The sequence below is a fragment of the Sinohyriopsis cumingii genome, chromosome 12, assembly GCF_028554795.1.
Source record: "Sinohyriopsis cumingii isolate HCF-2022 chromosome 12, ASM2855479v2, whole genome shotgun sequence".
Classification (NCBI taxonomy): domain Eukaryota; kingdom Metazoa; phylum Mollusca; class Bivalvia; order Unionida; family Unionidae; genus Sinohyriopsis; species Sinohyriopsis cumingii.
In genome coordinates, this window is record NC_142972.1 from 1,027,938 (window position 1) to 1,055,327 (window position 27,390).

At 36.1% G+C, this 27,390-nt stretch overlaps 1 protein-coding gene across 1 annotated transcript; it reads left to right on the forward strand.

Moving 5' to 3' along the window:
• Window positions 1-1,027: 1,027 nt before the first annotated feature.
• Window positions 1,028-27,335, forward strand: LOC149785904 (uncharacterized). The gene is made up of 8 exons (XM_089978122.1): window positions 1,028-1,101; window positions 4,357-4,396; window positions 5,877-6,084; window positions 7,117-7,390; window positions 7,567-7,691; window positions 14,484-14,544; window positions 15,083-15,122; window positions 26,614-27,335. Exons 2-8 carry the CDS (start codon window positions 4,377-4,379, stop codon window positions 26,717-26,719), a joined length of 834 nt encoding a protein of 277 aa, XP_089834248.1. The 5' UTR covers window positions 1,028-1,101; window positions 4,357-4,376; the 3' UTR covers window positions 26,720-27,335.
• The last annotated feature ends 55 nt before the right edge of the window (window positions 27,336-27,390 follow it).

Consider the following 27,390-nt stretch of genomic DNA (forward strand, 5'->3'; position numbering starts at 1 on the left):
TAGTGTGGTGTGTTTTACAGCACAGAAACATATAGATTATTTAGTGCCAATGCAGTCAGACTAAACTGCATTGCCAAAGGATGCACCACAGTAACCTCATGTGATGCTAGGATTAGAAACTACACCCTTTTAGTCGAATGTCATGCTAACCACTGAACCACTGGCTAATGGTCACGTGCTATTATGATTTCTGTCATAGCTGGAATCGGGTCACAATTAGTACTTACCCACGAATGTAGTTCTGGTTTATTTTTAGAACATTTTTACCTCTTTCATTTTGGTGGTGATACAAGAGTTTTATTTATGCATTTTTGGTAGGGATTCAAAGGTAATAGTTTATTCTTGATAATATGAGCTCAGGGTGTTGTTGTCTGTATTTCGGCGACAGTGCACAGTAAGTAATAAGGCCTTGGTGATGATCCGGAAGTGAAATCTGTGTTCTGTTTACATGCTGCTCTGTTGACAGTCCAGCATCTCAAAAAAGAGCTGGTCAACCTTTGACAAGAACGTCACCGTGAAGTCATCTTTGAAGGTATTTTATATCAACATATGATTTGCATTGATTGTCACAAAGTGGAATGGTCAGAACTGAGAAACAAATGTAAAGAACATATAGTAAAATTAATTGTGTTCTATGTCCAGCTTGTTAGTCCTTAAGGTAAAGTGCAACTTAAGATGCAAGAATACCTACCTCAGCAGACGCAGACAAAATTTACTGATTTTGGAGTTGTAGCCCCTTGTTGATACTCTAATTTATCAAATAGCATTTTATACAATATAAAAAACCTGTAAACCAATCAGCAACGTTACGGATATTCTCAATATTTATCGTGAATTAATGACCGGAGAACATTCGGCGCAAAAAGTAAATGTTCATCGTCTGCATTAATAGTGTTTCAAAGTCGATGAAATTTCCTTTGCAAGATTTCATATAGGCGAGGATCTACTTACGTAGATGTGGTAACGTGATTTAAATCAGAAAATAAATACATAATATGTGATTACAGCTGAAACTGTACTGTGGTTATCCAAGACACTCGGCCACCAGTATTGATAATCAGGCTTTGGAGCTTGGCAGCGGTGTGGGTAGGCGATATTCAGGTATGAAGTATTTTAGAAATACATCTTTTTTTTAAAATCCTGAAAGTGCCCCCCCCTCTCTTTCTCTCTCTCTCTCTCTCTCTCTCTCTCTCTCTCTCTCTCTCTCTCTCCATAGGATATAGATCTTCAAATCCAAACATTGCCATAAGACTCGTTTTCAAGGATTTAAGTTTGATTGGCTTAAAGTTCTTAATACAGGTACGATTTGCAACAATAGGACTGAACTGGATCAGAATCATGAATGAAGTCCAGAATAAAGACATTGGGTGTAGGACACTTTCTAATATACGACCCCATCAGTACATATATGAAAAAAGTATTGGAAAGGCCATATATGAGAAGGATATTAAACCCGCTGTCTTCACTCAGCTCTTAATATTTTCATGATAATGATCCATTTCAGTCTAACTTTGCATCTGGTACCTGTGGGCTTTATAACATAACTATTATGACACTGTGGTCTTAAAGTAACAGACAAAAGCAAAACCAACAAGTTTATTAAAATTAATAACAAAACTATTTCTCTAAGTTACAAAGTGAAAATTTAAGAGTAACTTACAGTATTATGAATTAATTTCCAAATAATCTTAAATGTTCTCTCACAAGACCAAAAGTATAGTGTTATTTATATTTAATTTGTATTCTCTATTGGCTTTTGCAGTGATTATATATATATATATATATATATATATATATATATATATATATATATATATATATATATATATATATATATATATATATATGTGTGTGTATATGCATTTCATAACTGACATTACTCCAAAGTCAAGTTAATGGTCTACCTGACTAGTGGCATTTATTTTGCAAACAACATAACACATAGCTAACATTTATCTGTGATTACAGATTAAGTAGTCAGATCATTATTATTGGAGATAAACATGTTTAGTTGAGTCTGAGGTTCAGACACTAGTTTTTTCACTTGGAAATTCCTAAACTTGTTGACAACTTTGAATGTATTATGAAGGAGACTGACCCACATCCTGGCTATATTATTGTGTTTTAGTTTTTATATCAGTGTTGTTTACTTGAAAGATTACTCATTCCAACCATAACATCTTAAGTGAAATTAGTCTGTTGTTTTGTACAGTTTTTAATTTTGGTGGGTTTGTTTATTCAGAATATTATTCACTGAAATTACAATGTGCTCAATAATATTTCAGACTAAATTGTTAATACGAAATTTTGGTGAATTTAGTCAAGGACATTTTGGATTATATTATTGTGATGCATCAAAAGAATGTTAACATATCACTGCATTCTAGGTCATTTAGCACATTAGCAAATTTGAGACCACAGGCACATCAGCACATTTGATGTTGGAATTTATTTGGAACACCACTGAAATTCAATTGGAACTCAGTTTATCTGGACTTTTGGTAGAACTTTTAGGACTATTTAGGATTTAATTTGCAATACTGTAAGTTGCTTTTAAATGTTCATGCTGTATTCAAGGGAAATAAATTATTTGTTGAATTTTACAAAACTTGTTGGTTTTCACTCATTTTAGTTATTTAGTTTAAGACTATAGAGTCATAACAGTAGAATGTTCTGAATGAATTCAATGTGTTAATGTATCAATAGTTTTTTAATGTACAAGTAGTTTTGATGTATGACAATGATATAATCCAGAATGTCTTTGAATGAATCCATAATAATCCCATAGTAGTGTTATTTTCCAGATGTAAAGAAGCATTTTGTAATTCCTATGAATGATTTTTAAATAAATTATTCCTCTCAAATTATATCTGAACACCACTAAAAACTCTGATAATAGATTCCCAAAGACTGATAATAAAAAATGGGAATGAGTAATTTTGTTTTCCTCAAGTGACAACCATATATAAATACCTAAGACAATAATATCACCAGGATGTGGGTCACAAGTTCTCTTCCAGTACATTTCAAGTTTGTAAATAAGGCTAGAACTTGAACTAACACTTTGGTAAACAACTTGTTTTTAACTTAAAAATGTAACAAAAATCAGGCACACACAAAAATTCTGTCCACATATATGGACCCCCCAAAAAAGCCTGAATCATGAAGTGCATATAAGAGGATAAATAACTAAAGGAATCAACATTGATGCATAACATTTTTACTTCTTAATAAAGATAAATTGTCAAATAAAACACAGTCAATATGTATGGCCAAAGTTGAATAAGTGCAAATTCCAGAACAGAAAATTACTATCCCTTAAATAGCAAACCAAATAACTGAACATGTCTTGCTTCTGTTAAGTTATAAAGAGCCATGGAATAGTGTTGTATCTTGAACATGTCACTGTGGTGGTGGTGGTGGTGGTGGTGGTTGGTGTCTTGCAACTTTTGGACCATTGTCTCCCAAATCTTGACCCATGTGCATATCCCATGGGCATGCTTTTTGGATCATTACTTCTAACACAAGCAATTATTTGTTATTTGATATTGCATATGGCCCTATCAGCAACAAAATTTGGAGGACGGGGGATCACATTGTACTGAGCTTATTGGATCCCCGGTGCAGCAATGGGAGAATTATAGGGCAAATCTTTTTGTCTTATGGTATTTGTTCATGAACTTTATACATGTACTGATATGAAAATAAACTATTCCTGTGATAATGAACCTGCAATTTCATGGGTAGTATTATTTATATTTTTTGATAATAAAAGTAATAATAATAATAATAACAATGATAATAATAATACAGTTGTATTAATTTTTTTATTATTATTGTTATTATTATTATTATTGATATCCATGATACTTTTAAGGTGAAATTACATTAATTTTAGGGGGCCCTGAGTGGCAGAGTGGTCTAAAGCACTCTCCGTTATGGATCACTGCCATCTCACCTCTGTCTGCATGGGTTTGAGTCGGCTAATGTGGGTATGTGAGAAAGCTTGCCAGTAGCTTCTCTTTGGTTCCTGTTTTTTTCCTGGGTTTTTCTGGGTTCTTCATCCACCATTTACACTGGCCGCCATGTATAGTCTATATTGTGCTAAAAATGGCGTGAAACCCTACAACAACACCAACAACAACAACAACAACATTGGCTTATAAAGAAAAACTTGGGGTATAGGCCAAATCTGTTTCACTGTTTGCATTAAATAGACTTTAAAATAATTTTTGGAGAAGACTGATTTTCAGATTATTAAACAATGTACTAAACAAGTTGGCTACTTCATCAATTTAAGAATATTTTCTTTCCAAGAAAATTCAAAGGCTGTAAGATTTGCAATTTCTTTTGCAGATACATTGGATGGCATAATAATGTCTAACAACATCAAAGGGTAAGGTTTATCTAATTCATTAATAATACATGTAAGCTATAAAAAGGCATAATGGAAATCCTTTAAAATATTTCACAGATTTCACAGATGCTCCATTATTTATTCAGTATTTCTATACCCATATATTATGAAGTCTAAAGTAATAGGTTACAGCATACTATATATATATATATATATATATATATATATATATATATATATATATATATATATATATATATATTGCATACAGTGAAAATAAGATGGCTTTAAAAGTGTTGGTATAAAGCAATTTGATACACCAACAGTATATATAGGAAGTTGTGATAGAAAATATTGATATGCTTAATTATTGAAATTCCAGAAAATGTGTATTTTCAAGTTCCTGGTTTCCTGCTGATTTAGTATTAGGATTACCCTTCCATGTTCAGATTAGATTTAAGGCTGGAGGGTGAGTTGCCAAAGTATGCAAAGTGGGTCGGGAACCTCCCCAATGGGGAAAATGTGGATACAGTTTTTTTTTAAAAAGTAGCCAGGTGTAAAGTAAAAGTAGCCAGGTAAGTCACATGGATCCCTGCTAACAAGAAAAGACATGCATGATTCACTGGTTTCCTTTCAAACTAATTATTCATAAAAATAATGTTTACTTTAAAAACAAAATATACTATGTAATTTCACCAAACAATGATGATTTATTCCACTCTAGTTTTTAAAAATTAACTTTTAATTTAGGGGCCCTGGGTGGCTGAGTGGTCTGGGGTGCTTGCCTTTATAGATTATAAACATCTAACTCTGTCCACATGGGTTTGAGTCTTGTCTCAACCAGTGTGGGTTGTGAGTTTCTCCACAAAATATACTGTGTTTTTTTAACCTCTCATATACTGAAAAATAGTGTTAAACCCCACAGAACCAAAAACAAACCTAATTTTCAGTTGACAGCAAGTAGACTTGATGCCTCAGCAATGTATAACTCCTAAATGACAGACAATACAGTAGAACTGGATGGTTAAGTTTTATTTGATCAGGTTCCCAAATAAGTTTTGGAGGATGACAATAAACATTAGTTTTTTTCTTCTTAATTTGGTCATATGCTTCACATATTTTGTTTGAAAGGTATGATCTTTTAATGCACTATGAGACAATCAATATAGTTAACTCATTGACCCCTGAAGATTCTTTTATTTTTTGCCTGAAATGGGGGTAGGACACAGTTTTTGGGGTTACTTGTGAATGGATCCAAACACATCAATATCCAGGAGATTTTCATTTAGCTGGATGCATATTTGTATAAAAGATGTTTTCATTTGGCTATCTCACCATCTATTTCACACTATTTAATGAACAATTTTTGATATTGATTCTGATAATTGGGCATTTAAGTCAGTCCAATACATTTGCAAGAACAATAAAAGTATGATTAGTGAGAAAGGAAACATCTAGGTCTGTTACCATACAGAAATCAAGAATTTAAATGACTAAGTTAGTTTCCTTTTTCCTTCAGAAAATGTGTAGGAAGTAAGACGGGCAATGCTGGGTCATTCTTCTTAGAGGCACATGTCCCTACAGGTGCTGGAGATGCTTATGATATGATGGCATCCCTGAAAGCCAAGACAGGCCCCCGTAATCATACAGGAGTCAGATCAATGAGAGAACAGTCCGTTGGTGATGACGATGAAGTACCATCTCCAAAGATTCCTAGATTGTCACAGGTTCAGTTTTTTTATGCATCAGCAAATCAGGGTCTGTCTTGTTTACTCTACTGATTACTCCTAAAAAAACCTGCATAGACCCATAACAGTTGTATGAAAATCAGAATCAATAAAATGGATATGCTTATGCCTAAATTAAACTAGAGGATTTTAAGATTGGCATCATGATATTTGTATTGTTATACATTGGATATGGGATAAATGTAATTTGTCATCTAATAGTATCACATAAAATCTCTTTCATATATATATATATATATATATATACACACACACACACACACAACTGTCTATACTTTTTACAAGATTCCTAATTTTTTGAGAGCAAGAAACCATTTTTAAATCTCTGTGAATCGACCATGAGGAAGTTATGATATTACCACTAGCCTTTCCTTAAACCAGTTGTTCCAGTCCCTAGGTCTTGACCAAAATTAGGGTTGCAAGGATGTTCTGGAGGTCAACAGGTCTTTTTTGAGAGGGTGGCAAATCTTATTAAAATGTAGAGTGGGGTCACGAGACTCAGATAGATTTTTTTAGGGTCACAGCCAAAAAAGGTTGAGAACCACTACCTTAAACCTAACACAGATTACCAGTATAATCTGAAATATGTTTTTTATCACCATTTTTTGAAGCAAGAAACTATGTTTACACTTAATGTGACAATAAAGAGGCTACAGTAAAACGTTGAGTGATCTTACTGGCAAATTTTTAAGCTGATAAATTATTGGGTGAATTGTTTTTCAATCCATGCAAGTAGATCACACCTTTTGAAAGTAAATAAAGTCCCTGGTACAAGTAGACATTAGTCAAACAGGTGATTGCAGTAGTGTAAACAATACCATACTTTCACTACAAGCTTGCATATGAGAGTCATATGTGAAACAAATATTTGTCAAAATGTAAATGAATACCATAATATTTGTAAATTTGTGTGGTGCCTATAACCCTTTTCTAAGTCGAAAATGAACAGATACACATCATACACTGGAGCCTTTTATTGAAGTCAAATATTATATACATGTATTTTCTCAGTACTATACGGACAGACAAAACAGTTGCAGTAAACGCCTTGGGGTCTCTTACTCTGATATAACCACCTATGCAGATCCATTCCCAGAGAATGAACAGGATGTGGGCTACTCCAGTCATAGCACATGCAGCAGTTGTCAGGGGCCAGAAGGGGCAGCTACAGACCAAGGGTCACCTTTGCTTCCACAAGAGACCCAATGGGACTTGGAGAATTGCCAGAAGGACATGCTTCCTCAGAATGGATCCAGTGAAGTTGATGACTTGATTTATCATTTTGGTAAATTTCTCTCTCTCTCTCTCTCTCTCTCTCTCTCTCTCTGTCTTTCTCTGTCTCTCTCTCTCTCTCTCCCTCTGTCTCTCTCTGTCTGTCTGTCTGTCTGTCTCTCTCTCTCTCTTAGCATGTAAGGTGGCATATTACTGTTAACCTCCTCTTCTTTTTCCTTCTACTTTCAGAGAGATTTTTCCATGAGAGATTTGAAGATGAGTTGAGGAATTTCAGGGAGTCAGTTCATGCAATGATATCTGATCAGCAAGCCCATGTCCGTCAAATTGTCCACTCTGCTGTCTGTGATGCTCAGGTGATGTGATTAATACTAAAAGTATATCATTCAGAAATATACTGTCCGTACTCAGCTGTTGATTGAGTTCAACTGAAAACAACATTGACCCTGATCTGCTGTCACATGATTTGCCAGCATATTAGGATTTTTCTCATTTTACTGATTAGTCCAAACAAACTGCATAGACCCAGATATTCTGGTACATCATACAAGGACAGATCTGGGTCAGTACCATTTGCAATTGTCTTAATGCATAAACTTGAAACACCTCGAAAGCACTTAAATTTTAAGATGGCAAAATCTTTGCTAAAAAGTACTAGAAAGTACTTTAATTCTCTGAGAAAGTAGAAAAGCCACATAAATTCTGATATATTTTTAGTCATGTTAATCATTCTGTCTTGCATAGATCAGAACAGCAACTCAGATTATTAGCTAAACATGTCTGTGAAACTGCAGTCAACAAAAGTAGGTACATTATTGATGCATAATTTGTTGTTTTATACAGAAATTTAAAAAGAAAAATGTATGCTCCTGCATACAGTGAGACCCCGCTATAGCGCGCTCCGTTATAACACGAATTCGGATATAACATGGTCATGGTGTGGCTCCCAAAATTTCATAAACATGTATTTTTCTTGTATACAAAAAAATTCTTAAAAGTACGAAGAGATCGCATATGAATAATACAAGACGATCGTGGCATGGCTTCTGAAATGTTATATGTATTTTTCTCATACACGAAAAAGTAGTTTTTTCTTAAAAGTACGAAAAATAATGCATAAAATGTTTATTTTGGGATCGCTTAGGTCTTTGCCAATATTGCAAACTTGGATTGTTTTTCCTTAATGGTGCCAAAACATACGATGTGGTGATTTTATTTTTTGGCGATGTTGTTGGCTGTTTAATCTTTTATATGCAATCATTGGTTTGGAGTGCAGAAATTCAGAGGCCCCATGAAAAAAGCCGCAAACTGATATAAAATGCACTGAAATTAATCTATTGTTACATAAACAAATTCCTTGTCCATATTGACAAACCATCTAAATAGTGCATTGTTATATTATAATCTGCTTATCATGACATCTAGCATGAGTACTGTATGTTGTGAAATTTCCGCTTTTTTGTTGTTGACATTTCTGGTAACGGAGAGCAACCAGACGAGGTATTATCTTGTAATCTATCTCTCATCAGATTTTCGGCTGTTCGCTAGTAATTAATATGTTTACAAAGACTGACATTTGTATGTGGATGGTAAGTAAAATTCCTCTTCTTTTCACTCAGAATTAGATCCTTCAGAACACTCACATTTTCTGTACTAATCCTTGTCATCAAACCAGAACACCTGTGTCTCTATCGTCCATAGAGCCTTTGTTAATTTTCAGACGCATGCGTGGAAGGCGGCATTTCACTGCTACTACAAAAATAAAAAAGTAAAAACTACATCTTATTGGTTTATTCAATAGGCATGGAGGGACAGTAACTATAATAGCCCAAACAATGGCCCGTTCCTTTTTAAAAATGTGCCCAGATAAAATAGTTTGCTGAAATTTCAAAGGAAACAGATTACCTTTGAAGCAATGATTGTTATGAAAACATACTCAATAAATGGAGAGAAAAAATCAGTCTCAATCATTCATTACAGTTATTTGATGTTGCCGCCTGAATAAGAAATGGGCATTTGTTTGGTTCTCCAAAGCTGTCCTTTAGCGGTGACTTCAATAACGCATGCACCCTTTATCAAAGAAATCTGACTACAATCTTTCAATAAAAACAATGAACTTTTCATCAAAGGAAGTCAGTACCAAACTTAAATAGAAGTGATGGAATCTGATGAATTTTTGCATTTTCCAATGTGACTGGAACACGTTAACTGTGCTATGAAAGTTTCCTTTTTATAGGGAAAAAGTTTATGCTTATGAACGCTACCAACAGCAGATTAAAACGCAAACTTAATTTTACTGAATTGGGATGTACTGAAAAGTAAATGTGTTTCGTCATTCGTTACATGATTGTGCTATATTTTTCCACTGAATTCAGACCAATATGACCTGTGACAAAATTATTGAATATTTTAAAGCTGGGTGTGTGCATATTTTCGATGGAATCACTTGTATTGTGGATTCAGTGTATATGATGAGGTTTGCGGGTGAGTACATGTTGTTGATACTATTCATGCTATACATAAGACATGTACATATAAACAGTATTCGCGTATATGTACCAATTAGTGGTTCTCTAAATAAAGTAAACTATTATATATGTCTTCTCTATTTTCACTACAGGTGTATTTCTCATTTAATATGCATCAATATAAGATGGTAACTGTGCCGATGAAGCACATATTATACCGCCTGCATTTATTACCTACACCCCCCTCCCTGCAATTTTTTTTGGGTACATGCATAATTTTCTTAAGTTAACTGACCTGGTTGCTTATAACACAGTTCGGTCTATAACACGGTTGGGTGCTATGACTCCCAGCTACTGTGTTATAGCAGGGTCACTCTGTACTTATCATGAATTTGGTCCTTGAAAATTTGATTTTTTTCCAGGTCTTTCAAAAGTTTTTGAAATTTATACTTGAAAAGCTATATGAATGCATGGATACAAATCATTTCAATTGTAACTTGTTTATAGAAAGTTATTACTTTACATCTACAGTACTCACACATGCTTCTTACACAATGGACCATTTTCATAAAAGGTGGGTGTGGTATTATCTCCCTTATTGCATTCTATGTTGGAACATAATAGGAAATTTTCCATGAAAATTTGACGTTATAGTTTAATTATTAGTACAGTTAACTCAGAAAAAGAATATACTATTATTCTGTGCTTTTTCAGGTGTAATGTCTGTTCCACTTATATTTTAAGTATAATTTAGTTTAATATTGTTTAAAGTTCTTTACAGAATATATTGTCTTTGGCTTTGTGATGAAGACCTAAGTAGTATGCTTTCTGATGGTCCCTTCAAAACAACACTGTTCTCATACCAGCGTAAAAAAGGGCTTCTTTATTTATGTGAAACTGATGGGCAGTTGTCTGTAGCAACAGAAAAGATACTTTTGAGGAGCTTGTGTGTCCTGTACATTAAATAGAGGGAATTCATCAATAGTGACTTTATGTTGTCAAAACTCTTTAGTCCTAGTCTAAGTAACAGAAGAAGCAAAACCAACAAGTTTTGTAAAATTCAGCAGACAATTTATTTCCCTTGAATAAAAAGTGAAGATTTCAAAGGAACTTGCAGTATTGTGAATTAAATCATAAATAGTGCTAAAGTTCTATAACAAATCTAAAAGTATAGCTGTGCCAACAGTCTTGATGTATCACAATAATATCACCCAGAATGCCCTTGAACAAATTCACAATAATCCCAAAATAGTGTTTTAGTCCAAAATGTCAGTGAGCACTTTGGAATTAAATAATTTTAAAATAATTCCTCTGAGATTATATCTGAACACAACATTGATTTTAGAGCTGAACTTATAGTACAATGAAATAATTATGTTTACTTATATAAGACAATAAGATGACCAGGATATGATTTATTATTTTCCCATGAAATTTTTAAACAAGTATATTAGTAAACAACTTATTTATAACTTACAAACTTAAATTCTTTTTCTTTAAAATTCTAACCCTATGCAAAATATGAAACTGTAGAGCGCCATCTCAATGAAATCATACATACTTTCCTAATAATTAGTCTAATCAGCAGACAGTGTGCATAGAACATAGGTAACAAATGTTGCATTATATTACACAATTCAGCCAAACTGTATGATTTTACCCCTCTGTCATAAAACTTGACTCTAAATCTTACTCATAAATGTTGCATTTGTCAGTTTTGAGTAATATTTCTAAGTCTGATGATGATGTTCGTCCATTGGTGTCGATGAGGACCATTTAATGTCATTGATTCACTTGGGGTGGGTCCGGAGATGGCTGATCAGTCTGATCCCGGCCCAGAAAAGTCTGTTGCACTGGGGACATGGATGTGCAGGTTGCTGGCTGGGAGTTGCAAAACTGATGTTCCTGGATTTGCGCAGATCACGTTTTTCAGCTGCGTCCACCAGTCTTTTCTGCTCAAAGGCTTCTGCACCAGCGTTGATTTGACTGCGCCAAGCGGATCGGTTAGCAGCGACACTCTCCCAGGTATCAGGATCAGTGCCTAGGTTCTTCAGCGAAGCCTTGAGGGTGTCCTTGTATCTCTTTTTTTGACCACCGTGAGATCTTTTGCCTTGTTGTAGCTCTCCATAAAAGACCTTCTTAGGTAGGCGTTCTACCAGCATGTGGACAACATGGCCAGCCCATCGAAGTTGTGCCTTGCACAGCATCGTGTGGATGCTTGTCATGCTGGCCTTAGTGAGCACCTCTGTGTTTGGTACCTTGTCCTGCCATCTGATTTTCAGTGGTTTCCTCAGGGAGCTCATATGGAAGTGGTTCAGTTTTTTAAAATGATGGCTATACACAGTCCATGTCTCGCAAGCATAGAGGACGGTGGGGAGAACAACCGCTGCATAGACTTTGAGTTTGGTGGCAAGCTTGATGCCTCTCCTATCCCAGACATTTGAGCAGAGTCTACCAAATGCTATGCTGGCTTTGGCAACCCTAGTGTTGACCTCATTGTCTATGTGGACTGCTTGTGAGAGGGTGCTGCTGAGGTATGTGAACCTGTCTACATTTTTGAGCTTATGGCCATTGACAGTGATATATGGTTCCATGTAATCTTCTCCAGGAGCTGAATGATGCAGAACCTCGGTCTTGCTGGTAGAGATGCTGAGTCCGAAGTTGGAGCACGCTGTGGAAAAAAGGTCCATGCTTTGTTGCATGCCTGCCTCCGTGCTGGAGTTGAGGGCACAGGCATCTGCAAACAGCAGGTTGCGAATGTTCTCATCTTGGACTTTGGATTTGGCTTGTAGCCTCCTCAGGTTGAACAACTTCCCATCCAGACGGTATCTGAGACCTACTCCAACATCGCTGTCCTTGAAAGCATCCATCAACTTTGCGGAGAACATGAGGCTGAAGAGAGTGGGGACTAAGACTCATCCTTGTTTCACATATGTGAACCTCCATCATGGAGGATTTCTCTCCTGAGTTTAGAGCTGTCTCTGTTACATACTTAAATCTCCCATGTACACAAAATGATGATTGAAATTTTCCATTTTTTTCTTCACATTTAGATTTTACAGTAGTATATTCATGGTAATACTGCCAGTTATCAGCTGACTAAACTGTCTTAAGCAAGCGAGACAATGTATTTGCTAATTTCACCCTTTGATCATATCTGCATGGTCAGCTGGATTAATTGTTTGAAGTTTCTTGAGATGAATTATACTCTGTGATCACAGGTAATTCCAAAAGTAATAAAGATCCTAATTTATTATGGTTAGGTCACAAACAAGCCAATTCATCATAAAACAATAAACATTGCTTTGTCTCCTCAATGCATGGTGTGATCCAGTCTTAATTGCGATGTATTAGATTCCATACTGTGTATGATCAGACTTTTCTTGAACAGGATTAAAGATGTTACTTGATTATGATTGGATTACTCAAGAGCTCAAATGGAATAAAACTGGATCGCTTTGACTTGAGTGCTTAAAATTTGCTGAGGGTGTGATGGTATACTGTATGCATTAGCACTTCATGTGAAGGATCTTACTGACATTAAAATAACATTAGACTCAGACAGTACCAATCTTGAGCAGTTCTGGCTGGCAGTCAGCAATCTGAATCTACCCACAGAAAGGAAAAAAATTTAAACTCTTTGTGAACTGAGAAGAGTTATACTGACATTGCCACATTCCAATGCAGACACTAAAAATGTGATTTTTCACTTTGAGGAAAATTCATGCTGAGTATAGAGGAAACCTAGATCCAGTACAGTACATCATCTCCTAAGTGTCAAGATTAACAGTGATGAGAACTGCCACAAATATAATCCAGCATTGATCTCCTAAGAAATGCTAGAAGTGTATGGATGGCATGCTTGGCTGGTCAGACTGTTCATCAGAAAGGATTTCACTTACTTGCCAAAACGGATCTTTTATGGAACTGGCACATGACCGAAGAAAACAAGACAACCACATGCAGGTGCTACAAAGAAATCCCTGCAAACAGCCTAAATTGGTACAGCCTCAACAGCACAGGACTGAACCCACTGGCATGCCTTTATCAACAAAGGGTCAGTTGACTGAAAATGAATGCTGGAGACAGTTGGAAGCATCCGAGGAGCATCACTACAAGTCAGTGTCCATCCCTGTAACTACATCAGATTTCCGTTGTTGTCAAGCCTGGTTCTGCAGAACCATCAACATGCCCGTAGATGATTGCACAGAACCCGTCTTCTTCAGACTTGAGGACTACAGTTATGAATGGCAACAAGTTACTGTGAAAGAACTGATTTCATGATATGATTTGCATATTTTAATATTTTAAAAAATATTAATTTGTTCAATAGTTGTAATTTTTGTCCATTTGCATGCTAAAATATTGTCTGAATGAAAATCCTCCCTCTTTTGAGGTTAAAGTGACCCAGTTTTGGAAGTCTCCTGATCTGTCCTGACCTGACCTGTCTTTTCTGTCACATATACAAGTCTAGAGTAACATTTTGTGTATTACTCAAAATGTTGAGTACTGTTTCATGATGGAAGGACCAGATTTTGATATTCTCGGCCATGAAAAAAGGTGGCCAATGCCTATACAATTGTATAATTTTATGATAAAGAATATTTACTGTGTTCATTACAATTATATATTCTTCATAAAAGTCAGAATTAAAGTACTGACTGTTTTTTTTTTTTTTAGGTAAAAGATTTGTCAGGGGAATGTACATGTAAATGCAATTCACCTATAGCAAGAGAAACTGGTAATTTTTTAAAATTTCCTAATGTAATAAATAAAAATTATCTCTCTCAGGGCAATCATCTGTGTAATATAGTGGCATTATCAAGACCCTTAATGGGATTTAGACCTAATGTGAATTGAATAAGAAGCACTTTTTTCTAAGACAAATTAAAAAAAAAAATAATTCTGTAATATTTTGAGTTACAGTAGTCTTTCTTACATGAGACATCTATGTAAAGGACATTTGTCCATAAAGAACACGTTAAGAATATCCATTAAGAATGCTGAGGGTTGGGTGTGTACTGCTTTTCTGATAATTTTAGTTGTTAAAGAATTAATTAAAAGAAGCCCCCAGCATTTAGATTTCTTTTCTTTTTTTTAAATTAGTCATAACTGTAAAATAGATTCAAACTAGATAAAAAGAACAAATAACTGTGATGGCATATTTTGATTATATGTTTTTGTTTTCCTTGATCTTATTGCCATTTGTGACAGTTGTTATTGGATCATTTTGCAAATACTATGTAGATGTCAAGATACCTTTACTTTGTATGTTTCAGGTAGTCCACAGATCTTTACAGAAGCTCATACAGACACAAGGTTGGCTGTTGAGAGGAATTTATTTCAGGGCACATAGTTTCATAGCTTTTTGAAGCTCTTAGTATAGGTGTGTCCAACCTGTGACCCGCGGCCCAGTCCATCACATTGTGCAGCCCATGGAGATGTAGGCAGCCTTTTATTGTGGCCTACATCCTTAAGTATTTTATCAGTTTTGGCCCCCAGCCAGAAAAGGTTGGACACCCCTGTCTTTAATACCAATCAAATCAACATATTTTGATAAATTTAAGCATAGAGTCTCCATCCCGTTTGCATCTCTTCTCATGGGCAAAATGTAAAAGCATCTCTGAAAATTATGGGTGAGATTTCTGTCCCAGACATGCAATAAAATAATTATATATACATATTTTTTACTTTAAGCTTAATATAAATAAGATCAGATGAAATAAGCGACAGAATTATAAACGCTTAAATCACATCAAGTTTACCTTAAATAAAAAATAAAAACTCCTACATAATATTGATATTAGATTTGCATGTAAAGACATGCCACTTGGTTTCTGCACCATAACTAGTTATGCATCACAGACCAGGAGTAAACTTTTTGGATGGTGTGAACTTGGATTGAGAAAGAAGTCAATTGATCTTCAGGCCTAAAGGTCAAAGGTCAAATAGAAGAAAATGTGTTTTGCATAATGACTTTAGTTCAAGAGTATGTTCCATGTAACTTAAACAATGTTTGTAGAAGTCTTGCACTTAAATTATGAAAGAGGTCAATTTATTTTGGGGTCAGAAGGTCTGTGTCATTGCATCTCAAAGAAAAGTTAGTTTATCCTTTAATTACATTCCCTATCACATTAGCATTAAGAAAATAAACTTCTACCTCCTGAATCAAGCCTGCCTGGAAAAATGAAACATTCCTCATTTCCCAAACCAAAATTGCAAGCTTGTTTTAAAGCTTGCAGCAAGCTTGCCACAAGCTTATTTATAAAGCTTGCGGCAAGCTTGTATTTGGAACATTGCAGCAAGCTTGCGCAAGCTTATTTATAAAGCTTGCAGCAAGCTTGTATTTGGAACATTGCAGCAAGCTTGCGGCAAGCTTGTATTTGGAACATTGCAGCAAGCTTGCGCAAGCTTATTTATAAAGCTTGCGGCAAGCTTGTATTTGGAACATTGCAGCAAGCTTGCGGCAAGCTTGTATTTGGAACATTGCAGCAAGCTTGCGGCAAGCTTGTATTTGGAACATTGCAGCAAGCTTGCGCAAGCTTATTTAACAAAAGTGTCATAAGCATGCACAAGCTTGCGTAAGCTTAAGCTTGCACAAGCATGCGCAAGCTTGTTATTTATTTACCTAGTACAATAAGTATACACAAGCTTGTGCAAGCTTGTTACTAGCTTGCGCAAGCTTGTTGCAAGCTTGCAGAGATTTCTTGCTACAAGCATCTGGGCTTTCAAAAATCAGACATGATTGTGTTTTCCCCCCTTCCAAAAAACCCCCTGAAAATGTGAAGGGGGGGGGGGGTCTGGGAGTCCGAAGGCCCCTGTCCAAAAATGCATTTTAGACTCAACTGCTCCTGGTGGACCAAATTATCATAATATATTGCAAAGTTTTACTTCATTCCAATGAAGTAATCTGCATATTTAATGATTAAATAATGCAATCTTATAGTTGCAATGCAGTGGAAAACAAATCTGTTCTGCCAAAACATTAAGTTTAATTCCATTGTTCAAGTTTATTCATTCACTGCAAGCTTACCCAAGGCTGCAGAAGCTTTATGTGTTCCCCTAGCTGCAAGTGTCACGCCCCTATGAAATGATCATGAATAATGAATGAACTGTTCATGAACTTGGTTCAAGAACCGTTCATGAAAGTTCATCAAAAGGTTCATGAATTATTCTAGAATGTGCATGAATTGAAAACAGTCCACAAATTGGATCATCATCATTCATGAACAAGTGCATGAACATATTCATGAACTATGATGAACAAAGTTTCTCAATGATTCATGACTTCACGAACAGTGCCTATAAAACAAAATATGATAACCTGACAAGTCACAAATACCTATTCATCCTGAATCATACAATAACCTTAGATGGGGGATGGGGTTAATACAGTATAAAATGCAACATATTATCTTAAAAACTGTATTTGATTTCAGATAAATTTAAACTGACAAGTGATATTCTGTTTTTTTACCCTTAGCAACACTTTTTGTATGTTCTGTAATTTTTCTTTGAAAAATGTTCAAGAGATATTGGGGCAGTTGCCTGCAATCAACTGTTGAAGCATATTTCATCGTCATGGGGCTGTCTTTCAGCTGGGGTTTCTCCTGACCAATCTTCTTCCAGAGACTGACCTGTCTGATAACTCTTTTGTAAAGATGTTCAGGGTCTATAATTTAATCAAATCCTGTCCATTGTCACTACTGAATGTCTCCTTCTGCAACTTAAGCTGTTCCATCTGATTACTGTTTGGATCTTTAACATTGTTGCAGCAGTCACAATTTAATGTCTCTTCCATCTTGAATCCTCCAGTTTTCAAATTTTCATCCTTAACCTACAAACTTCATCCTCTACCAATTTTACTTTTCTGCTGTCTGGTCTGAAAAAAAGGTAAAGTTAGTTAATTACAGATAATCTCTGATCAACATTGTTTTTAGCTTTTAGCACATTATCATTGTACCCCACTTTACTTACTGGAATAATATGATCCAACTCAAAAATGATTTAATCCCTTACACATAATACTGAGCATTTATATTATTGCAGAATTTTGTCACTGTTTTATATTAACTGAATCTGTCTAGCCATAGGTATAGTCACAGGAGACGGATGTTTTATTCAGTAAAATATGACATTTTTTTTGACAACACCGTTACACTAAATAACCGTATATATTACAGATAACGGTTATTTCATGCTTTCAAATATTTTCGCCATTTTTTATTGATAAAACGCCAGACTTGTGTGGTATAGGCCCTTAGTATGTCACTAATGCATCCACTCTGACTCCGCATGTTGCGTATAGCTGCTTCCGGTTTCATCACGTTGTTATTTGCACTTTTATTGTGAACAGTTTCACGCATTAACTATTTTCTTAAGGTTTTTTTTTTTAAATTACGAAATTACATCAGATTATAGAAATAGTGATGTCATGTAAAAGAAAACGATCTCGAACATCTCAACTCCTATCGATATCGAACCACGTCTGGTATCGAGAACTGGTGGGGGGGTGATAATGTTTAGTGATTTTCAAAACTTCGATGAGCAAGTTTAAATTAGGTCTGAACAAAATCGTGTCATTAGCTTGGTTATAAATAATATGATGACATATATAAACCAATAAAATATCCATATAACTTCTACTGAAATAATCACGAATGACCAAGAAAAAGATACTCACCGTAATTCTGGTCATCCGGGCTTGGTACGCTTTTCCGCCTAATTTTGCTCTCACCAAATCATTTCCTTCACATTCTTCAAAGTCGCTTCTCTGCACTTCTACTTACTTTAAAAAAATGATATTGAAAATATTCTCATCTGTCCATTCCATGGAGTCCACGGTTTTTGTTCGAGGTTTTTGCCTAACCATCTGCATGATCTTTGGTTTCTGAGGAAGCTTAACTGTTGAAATCGCGCGCGTATATTAACCAATCATATCACGTCTTTTTTCAAAGTCATCCAATCAGAATAATCGTTGTTAATATATTTCGGTTTTTACTGCAAATTGGCAACCAGTGACTAAGTCAATAGAATAAGCAGTTTATAACAGTAATGGAGAGAAGAAAAAAAACGTTAGGACAAAGCCATTGAAAGCTTTTTAAAGCAAATACATTTTGTTGATGCTGGCTAGAAAATATTTTCCCATATTAATCCAGAAATACTCAGGTTAAGTAAACAAGTATTGAATTAAAGATCTGTATGAACATTTATACAGTATATCATTTTAAAAAAAGAAGAAAAAATTCACCTTTATTTAAATTTCACTAATATTGTGAGAAGTTTGTATGATAAATTTTCATGAACATTTTATGAATATAATGATATAGATATTTAATATACATTTTTTTAAGAAATACCATGGTATTGCATCAAAGTACTTGAATTGTTCATGAACCATTAGTTCATGACATTTCAGGAACTTCAAAGATATTATAATAGTTCATAAAAATTCATCAGTGTGTTCATGAACTTCAAGTACATGATTCATCAAAATTCTTGAAGCTCATGAACTTACTTGAGGAACTTTCATGAACACTTCATGATTGTTCATCAAGTCATGACTTTGTTTTCGTAGGGGCGTGACAGTGATGGTGCCTGCTACTTGGATACATGGTCTCAAACTTTCATAAGCAATGGATATATATATATATATATATATATATATATATGAAGAAACTTGTTGCAAGCTAGTTTAAATTTACTTTCTGAAACATACAAGAAAGCTTGCGCAAGCTAGTTTTACTTTCTGAAGAAAACAAGCTTGCGCAAGCTAATTTTACTTTCTGAAGAAAACAAGTAAGCTTGCGCAAGCTAGTTTTACTTTATGAAACAAACAAGAAAGCTTGTGCAAGCTAGTTTTAATTTCTGAAGCAAACAAGAAAGCTTGTACAAGCTTGCGCAAGCTTGTGCAAGCTTGCGGTTATATCCAGCTATCTTGCCTAAGCCTGCACTTGCTTGTACAAGCTTGCGCAAGCATCCATGTTAGCTTATAAACATCAAACTAGCTTATCGCAAGCTTACCGCAAGCTTGCCACAAGCTTTCAGCAAGGATGCATTTTGGTTTGGGTTATGGTCTATATACCAATATATTATATGGGAAGAAACTCTTACCCATTACATCCCATTTTTCACAACCAGATGGTGCTAGGTTTAAGCTTTCACTTTGTACTATCAAGATTATTCTACAAGACCTCCCAAAAATCCTGTGAAAATCTTCACAAATTTAAACCATCCAGACTATATTTTTTAGTGTTGCAAAGTTGTTACTACTGTACATATGATACAAATTATTTTTTATAAGTATTTGTGTGAATTTTGTATGTAACGTTGACTTTGTTTATTTTACCATTTGCTCAGATATAGTATTGTTGGTATATGTTTTAAGAATGACTGTTATTGTGAATTTTGGGTACACTTTTGGACTGTTCATTTGTAATTTTTTTGTTTTTGTTCTTGTTCTTGTTTGTTGTAGGGTGTAATGCCAATTTTCAGCACAAGATAGGCTATACATGGCAGCCTGTATAAATGGTGAATGAAGAACCCAGGAAAATCCCAGAAAGAACCACAGACACACAAGAAGCTACTGGCAAGCTTTCTCACATACCCACATTGGCTGAGCCCAAGACTCAAACCACAAGACAGAGGTGAGATGCCAATGATGTGTAACGGTAAGTGCTTTAGGCCACTAGGTCACTCGGGGCCCCTTGCTCTTATCATCTCAGTTAAACATGGTGATAAAACCACATTTCAGTTAAACATGATGACAAAATGCAGCAAATGCAAGAAGTTCAAAGTCAGCAAGGACACTGGTGAGACATGCCTCACATACACTAAATGCTTCTCATTCTTTACATGTAATGTATCCATCTTTGGTCTGAAAATATCTAGTCCAACAAAAAGCGTTAAAACAAGGAAAAGCGTGTGAAATCCCATCCAGAATAATGTGGTGTTTTGAGCTTTCAAGACAGCATCAGTGGCAAGTATAGCACAACAGTCCTCACTCCATCCAAAGTTAGCATGATGCTGGTGGCAACTAATACATCAGCAGATTTGATTACCCCAGCAAGTCAATGTATGACGTTCATGCCTGTGAGTCTGGATGTACTGGATTTTTATCAGATCTTTTTTCATTTCAACAACTTTCTATGCCACATGAAGCCATTCTGGCTGTGAACAAGCTAGGCCAGCCAGCCATACCTTTTGTGTAGTGACAGTAGATTTGTCTCTTCGGCAAGCCATACCACATACTGGCTGGTACACCCATGGTATTTAGAGCCATGCAGGATCAGACTGCCCAATTTGTTTTGTTGCACCTAACAGCCATACATACCAGCTAGATGGCAACTGAGTTGTCAGTCCTGCTAACCAGCTTTCATAATATCTGCCCTCTATAGCTGCAAAACTTGCTCAGCTGTTTCATCCAGTGGGCCATAGTTATTTATGGATTATCCATTGCAATGATACTGGAATACATTTAGGGATGATTGCAATGTTTTGTTTATGCCAACAGAGATATTTTACATGCATGTAGGACCTGATGTGGATGACTTACTCACTAAGTGTGGATATACCCTTGACATCTCAACAAACTCAGATCCAAGTATTACACTGTCTGACTTTAGTTTCATGGTGGCTGTAGAAGAAATATATTGGGTATTGCTGGTTTTAAATTGTCTGCCACCAACAGATGCAAGCCAGGCCAATAAGGTCAAGACATCAGTAGACCTAGAAGATGAGAAGTAATGTCCTTCCTTTCACTGACTACCACATTCGGCACAAATGAAGGAATTTCAGACATGTCTTTTTAAAAAAATCCATGACCCAGTGAATTTAAAAGGATTTTCTTGGAAGACAACTGCCAGTGACAGTTTTGTCCTGCTTGGAATAGGACATATTCAGATGCCTTTACCACCAAACTTCCAACACTAGATAAAATCATTGAAGTAGTAAATATGACTACATTACTGGATAACAGTGTCTTTCATGCCACTTGAAAGCTCATTCATAGCACTGTAGCAACATCTTAAGTGTTGGAGCTAGCATTCCTGCCTATTTTTTAAAAGTGTACACCAGTCTTGCCTGGGAATCAATGGATGGGATTGCAAAGGGCTGTTTGCCATTCTTTGGGTAACACTCTGACAGTCTCTGCCAACTTAGACTTAATGAGACGGAATGCATGTCTTCACTTGTCATCACCCCCTTGGCCCTCATTGTGACACCCTCTGGGTCTCTGTCATCACCCCCTTGACCCTCATTGTGACACCCTTTGGGTCTCTGTCATCACCCCCTTGGCCCTCATTGTGACACCCTTTGGGTCTCTGTCATCACCCCCTTGGCCCTCATTGTGACACCCTTTGGGTCTCTGTCATCACCCCCTTGGCCCTCATTGTGACACCCTTTGGGTCTCTGTCATCACCCCCTTGGCCCTCATTGTGACACCCTTTGGGTCTCTGTCATCACCCCCTTGGCCCTCATTGTGACACCCTTTGGGTCTCTGTTATTATTTGTTTGTACAGATGAGGGAGTGCAGAGGTAGGCAGCACAGAAACTGCCGTACTGTCCATGCATTCAGCCTGAATCAGTCTCAGCTTCAAGAATTTTTGGTCTTGTGGGGTTTGTCAAAAATTTTCAGCATAACATAGGCTATACATGGAGGCTAGTATATTAGGTTGGGGAAGAGCCTTTGAAGAACCACCGACCCACAGGAAGCCATTGGCAAGCTTTCTGATATTGGCTGAGCTGAGACTCGGACTCCTGTAGAGAGAGGTGAGATGTGTGAGTGACCTGTAAAGGCAAATACCTTGGACCACTCAAGGAAAAATGCATCAGTTTCATGTGCTCCCATTTGGTGTCAAGATAAGTCCTTGGGCTTTCAAAAATATTATCAACTGTATTGTCACCCTGTTCCATCCTCCAATCTGCCAATGACACATGGTAAGTTCTTTTTCTGGTAATAGCTGGTATGATCTCCATGGCTATTTAGTTTACTTACCAGCAGGCTTTTTAATGAATCAGAAAATGCCAGATCACATCACATCCCAATATTTTATCCAACTAGCCATGGTGTTTATCACCAATCTCAGTATTGTTCATTTTTCACATATACATGTTAATTTGCAAGTCAGTAATTTCAAAACAGGGAGTGTATTTACAGTGAGAGAGCTCTCAGATCCCTCATTGTATTGGATTCTGCTTGGCCACCTTTTCCTGCACCCCTTGCAGAAGTCCCTTCTATCACAGTAGCTCCCCTTTTCCAGTCATATTTGTCGCAAAGTCAGGATCATGACTTAAGTATTATCCCTGCATCAATGGCACAACAAATATTTGCACACAGAAGAGATCCCTCTCAAAATTAGGTCCAACCCAGAATTTTGGTTTGTGTGAATGCCAGTTCATATCATTATCATTGGGGAGCCTACCTGTTGCCATGTTTCAACATCATCTGTGGCAATCCAGAGGAATTCTTCATATCAGCCTTTTACAAATGAAATCTGTTATCAAGGCTTTTTATATCTGGCCATCCTCCTGAAATGGGGAACCAAATCACGTGATCTGTGTATTCTGGTTTTGGAAGTTTCACTATGGTGTGTCCACCTAAATTTAACATTACAAATCAGCAACATTCCTGGCAGGCTCAATTTCCTAGCCAACTCTGGCAAAACAGCAAAATTCTTCATACAGAATGGTCCATATAACAAACATTTATCTTTAGAATTGGAGCAAAATGGTCTGAAGCACTGGCCTTTATTGATCACTGATATTTTGCCTCTGTCCACATAAGTTCAAGTTTTCAGTTCTGCCAAAGTGGGTATGTGAGAAAGCTTACCATTAGCTTAACAAGGGTTTATGATTCTTACCGGGGTTTTCCCAGGTTCTTCCTCTACCAGTTATACTGGCCACCATGTATAGCCTATCATGCACTGAAAAATGGCGTTAAACCAAAAACAACTTCCATAGGATTAGCATGCTTTTGGAGCATTTAGCGATCACTCTTTTTGCAACAAGGTTTAACCACAAGCTGCCCATCTTTCTATTCCCGGTTCTGTACCCAGATACCTGGGCCATGGATAGCCTATCAGTCAGTTGGGAGGGGTTCTGGCCCTTGCCTATGCGCCCCTCTCCCTGTGGTTCTAGTACAGGAAATAATACAGAAATTGTGGTTTCAGAACTGCAGACTGGTTCTGGGTCAACAATTTATTATAATCTCTCTAGTGATGTGCCCAGAAATATCCCAGCAAAACCAAATCTGCTCAGCTACAGTCAAAGCTCTTCATTGCTGTCCATACCAGCTCCTTTTTGACATCTGGATGGTCTGTAGAGTCCACAGCAAAAAAGTATTTTCAGCCTTTGATTGTCCAGATAATCTTGCAAGTTAGAAGACCCTTTGCTAAATTGAAGATGAGGGAAAGTGACGTGTATTCAGGGACTTATGCAAAGTCAACACTGTCTTCCTGTTGATGCTTAATCCCTCTGCTGGCTGATTTCTTTCTCTGGCAGATTGAAGAGAAAATATTAGCCCAGATTACTGTCAGAGGTCACCACTCCATGATTTTTGATGGTTTTTGGTATCATGGCAGAGGGGATATTAGTCATGATAAAGATCTGTCAGGCCCATTTGCCAGTTTTGACTTGAATAACCCAAATTTCTCACCTTGTTTCCCAAACAAAAATTTCCATAAATCCTGACATGGCTCAATTCAGATCAGTTAGAGCCTTTATCCAGAAACTCCCAGAAGCTACAGTTATACAAAATGTACTATTTGATAGCCCTAGCTTTAACATGCAAGTTACATGGCCTTTCATTAGAACCAAACTATCTCCATTTCAGATGAGATTGTTATGTGGTCCAGTGACCAGACCAAGCTTTGTAGCCAAGAATAGGCTGCTGTCAGCAGGCGTTCAGAGAGTCCTCATACACACTTTTTCCGATAGATACAAGAAAGAAGTGGCCATACATGACCATGTCCTTGCTGTTATGCATTAGTCAAAGTGCACAGAGAAGTCTTGGAACAAGAAAGCAACTCTTTCTCCTGGTGAAAGGTTGGGAAAGAGGATATCACCCATCAAGCACCCTATCATCATTGCTGAAGTTATACACCCTGTACACTGAAATCTCAAAAAATCAGAATCACCTCATGAAAATTTCAGCTCATGAAATGAGAGTGATCTCTGCGGGCCTTGCTTTCAAACATATTTTGATACAAGACATAACTGAAGCTGTTGACTGGTATGCAGAGTCAGCCTTCTCAAGTAGTATCTCTGGGATTTAGTTCTCGCAGACAAGATTTTAATATGGTTGGTTCAGTTGCTGCTGCACAGTGGTTAAACACTGTTAACGTCGGCACAACCTGCTCATGGCAGTAGTTTGGCGCTCACTGGATTCACCCATAAAATTTGTAAGAAGAACTCAGTTATTCCCATCTTAACTGGGTATAGTTTTCAGGAGTGATCATCTGTTTTGCAGCTGTCAAGTTTGTAGAGCAGGCTATCATTGTTTTGGGAATCTAGTAATTCTTTGTTGGAAGATGGTATAGATGCATTACCTCCTCATATTGTCCATCTGAAGAATATTGTGATTAGAGTAGAAAGCTAATGGTATGATAAATTATTTTTCTGAGAGAATACTTACCTAATCATTTTATGTAAAAACCACTCAGCCTTCCCACAAATGTAAGCATTCATTTTGATGTGTTGCTCAGTTTCAAATGGGGGGGGGCACTGTATATGCTCACTTACATATTCCATCCAACTGCAAGCTGTACAGATCCAGGTCTGTGCAGTTTGTTAGGAGTAAACAGTAGAACAAACAACATAGCCATGATCTGCAGGCATATTATGCTATGACAGATAGAATCTTTGTTGTTTGCAGTTTGCTTCGACTTATAAGTGAGTATCTACGGTAAAGGATTAATAGTGTCTTCATATATGTATGTGTGTGTATGTATATATATATATATATATATATATATATATATATATATATATATATATATATATATGAATGTATTAAAAATCGCATGGCAAATAATAACAGTCTTTCTGAAAACAATGCATCAGAACAAAAATCATAGAAATATATCAACATTATGTATTATACCTAGGATGGAAATATTATATCTGGGATGGAAAATTTGTAGACACTGCAAACATTTCATTGCTGACCTACTGAAGCAGCTAATTGTGGTCATTTGCTCTAGCCATCCATGCCCTGTTGACACTGAAATTTAAGAACACAGAACATCATTCAGTCATTATTTTGTATATAATCATACTTATCGATAACAAACACAATGTAGACTTTGTACAGTACATTTTTGTGTGATGTAGTCATTTGTGTAATTATCTTTTGTGGCTTTGTGCCCATGAAAAAAAGAATCAGTAGATTTCATTAGTGCCTGGGTTGGCTTTCCACCAGTTTGCACTTTTGTTTGTCAGTTTTTCTGTCATTATAAATATATATATATATCTTTTCAGGAAGATGGGATAAGGTAGGTGGCAGACTTATTTTTCAAATGTTAATGTGATTGGAAATGTATTCTTAGAGAAACACAATTTACTAAAATCTTTGCTTTTGCAGAGTAACTATTTTTTTTGAGTAAGTTCCTTGCATCCATATTATGTTATAAAGTTCATTTCTTGGACAGATATTTACATAGACAAGATCCCTCAGCAAACTACAGGATATTACTCTCTTAGGATATATTTCCAAATGTATTGCATGTAGTATTAAAGAATAAAACAAATTGCTCTTTTATGTTATGATGCTGATTTTCAAGTTCAAAATGTGTTTTGTCTGAAATCTTTTCAGGTCCTTCAAAGAGCCAGTCAGTTCTAAGGATAGATATTTAGTTCAGCTGTTATCACTTTCTTGTGCTACAAGTTCTTTACTGCAGAGACAAGAGTACAAAACCTAATCCATCAGTTAAAAAAAGAAATGGAAATGGCATACAATGACCCAGTATAACAGCATGCAATGACCCAGTAGCCGTCTTATATTGGTGTAAGATAATGAGAAGAACAAGAAGACAGCGTGCATTCTTTTCTACTGTCATTTGGATTTGGGGATGAAATAGAAAACTAACTGTTGTAAATGAATGGGTGTGGAGTGAATGGTAAAAATGACCATTGTGAAAATCCAGGCACAACTGGAAATGCAAGCATCACCTGTTTTGATAATGACTGCATGATGACAGTCACATAGGCACTAGGGTAGCTAGATTACCAGAGAGAATTTGAGCAAAAAGAATCAAGATTTACTGATTGAGAGTTGCTGAGACTGTAAATATATTTACTTTAGAATTCAACAAATGAATGTGTTGCAACATAATTGCCCACACAGATTGAAAGGATTTAATTTCAGCAACATCCTACTGGTAGCTGGCGTAAAGGCATGGAATTAATCAATTCTCTTAAGTGTTGATTTAAGAATCCATACTACATTATTGGACTTGAACAGAATGTGTACACTGCTTTATTTAAATTTGTGTTGGAATTTCTAGATCTGTGTCAGTGTGTGTGTGTGTGTGTGTGTGTGTGTGTGAAAGACAGTGAGATTCATCAATATTCAGAATTCAAAGAAATTATA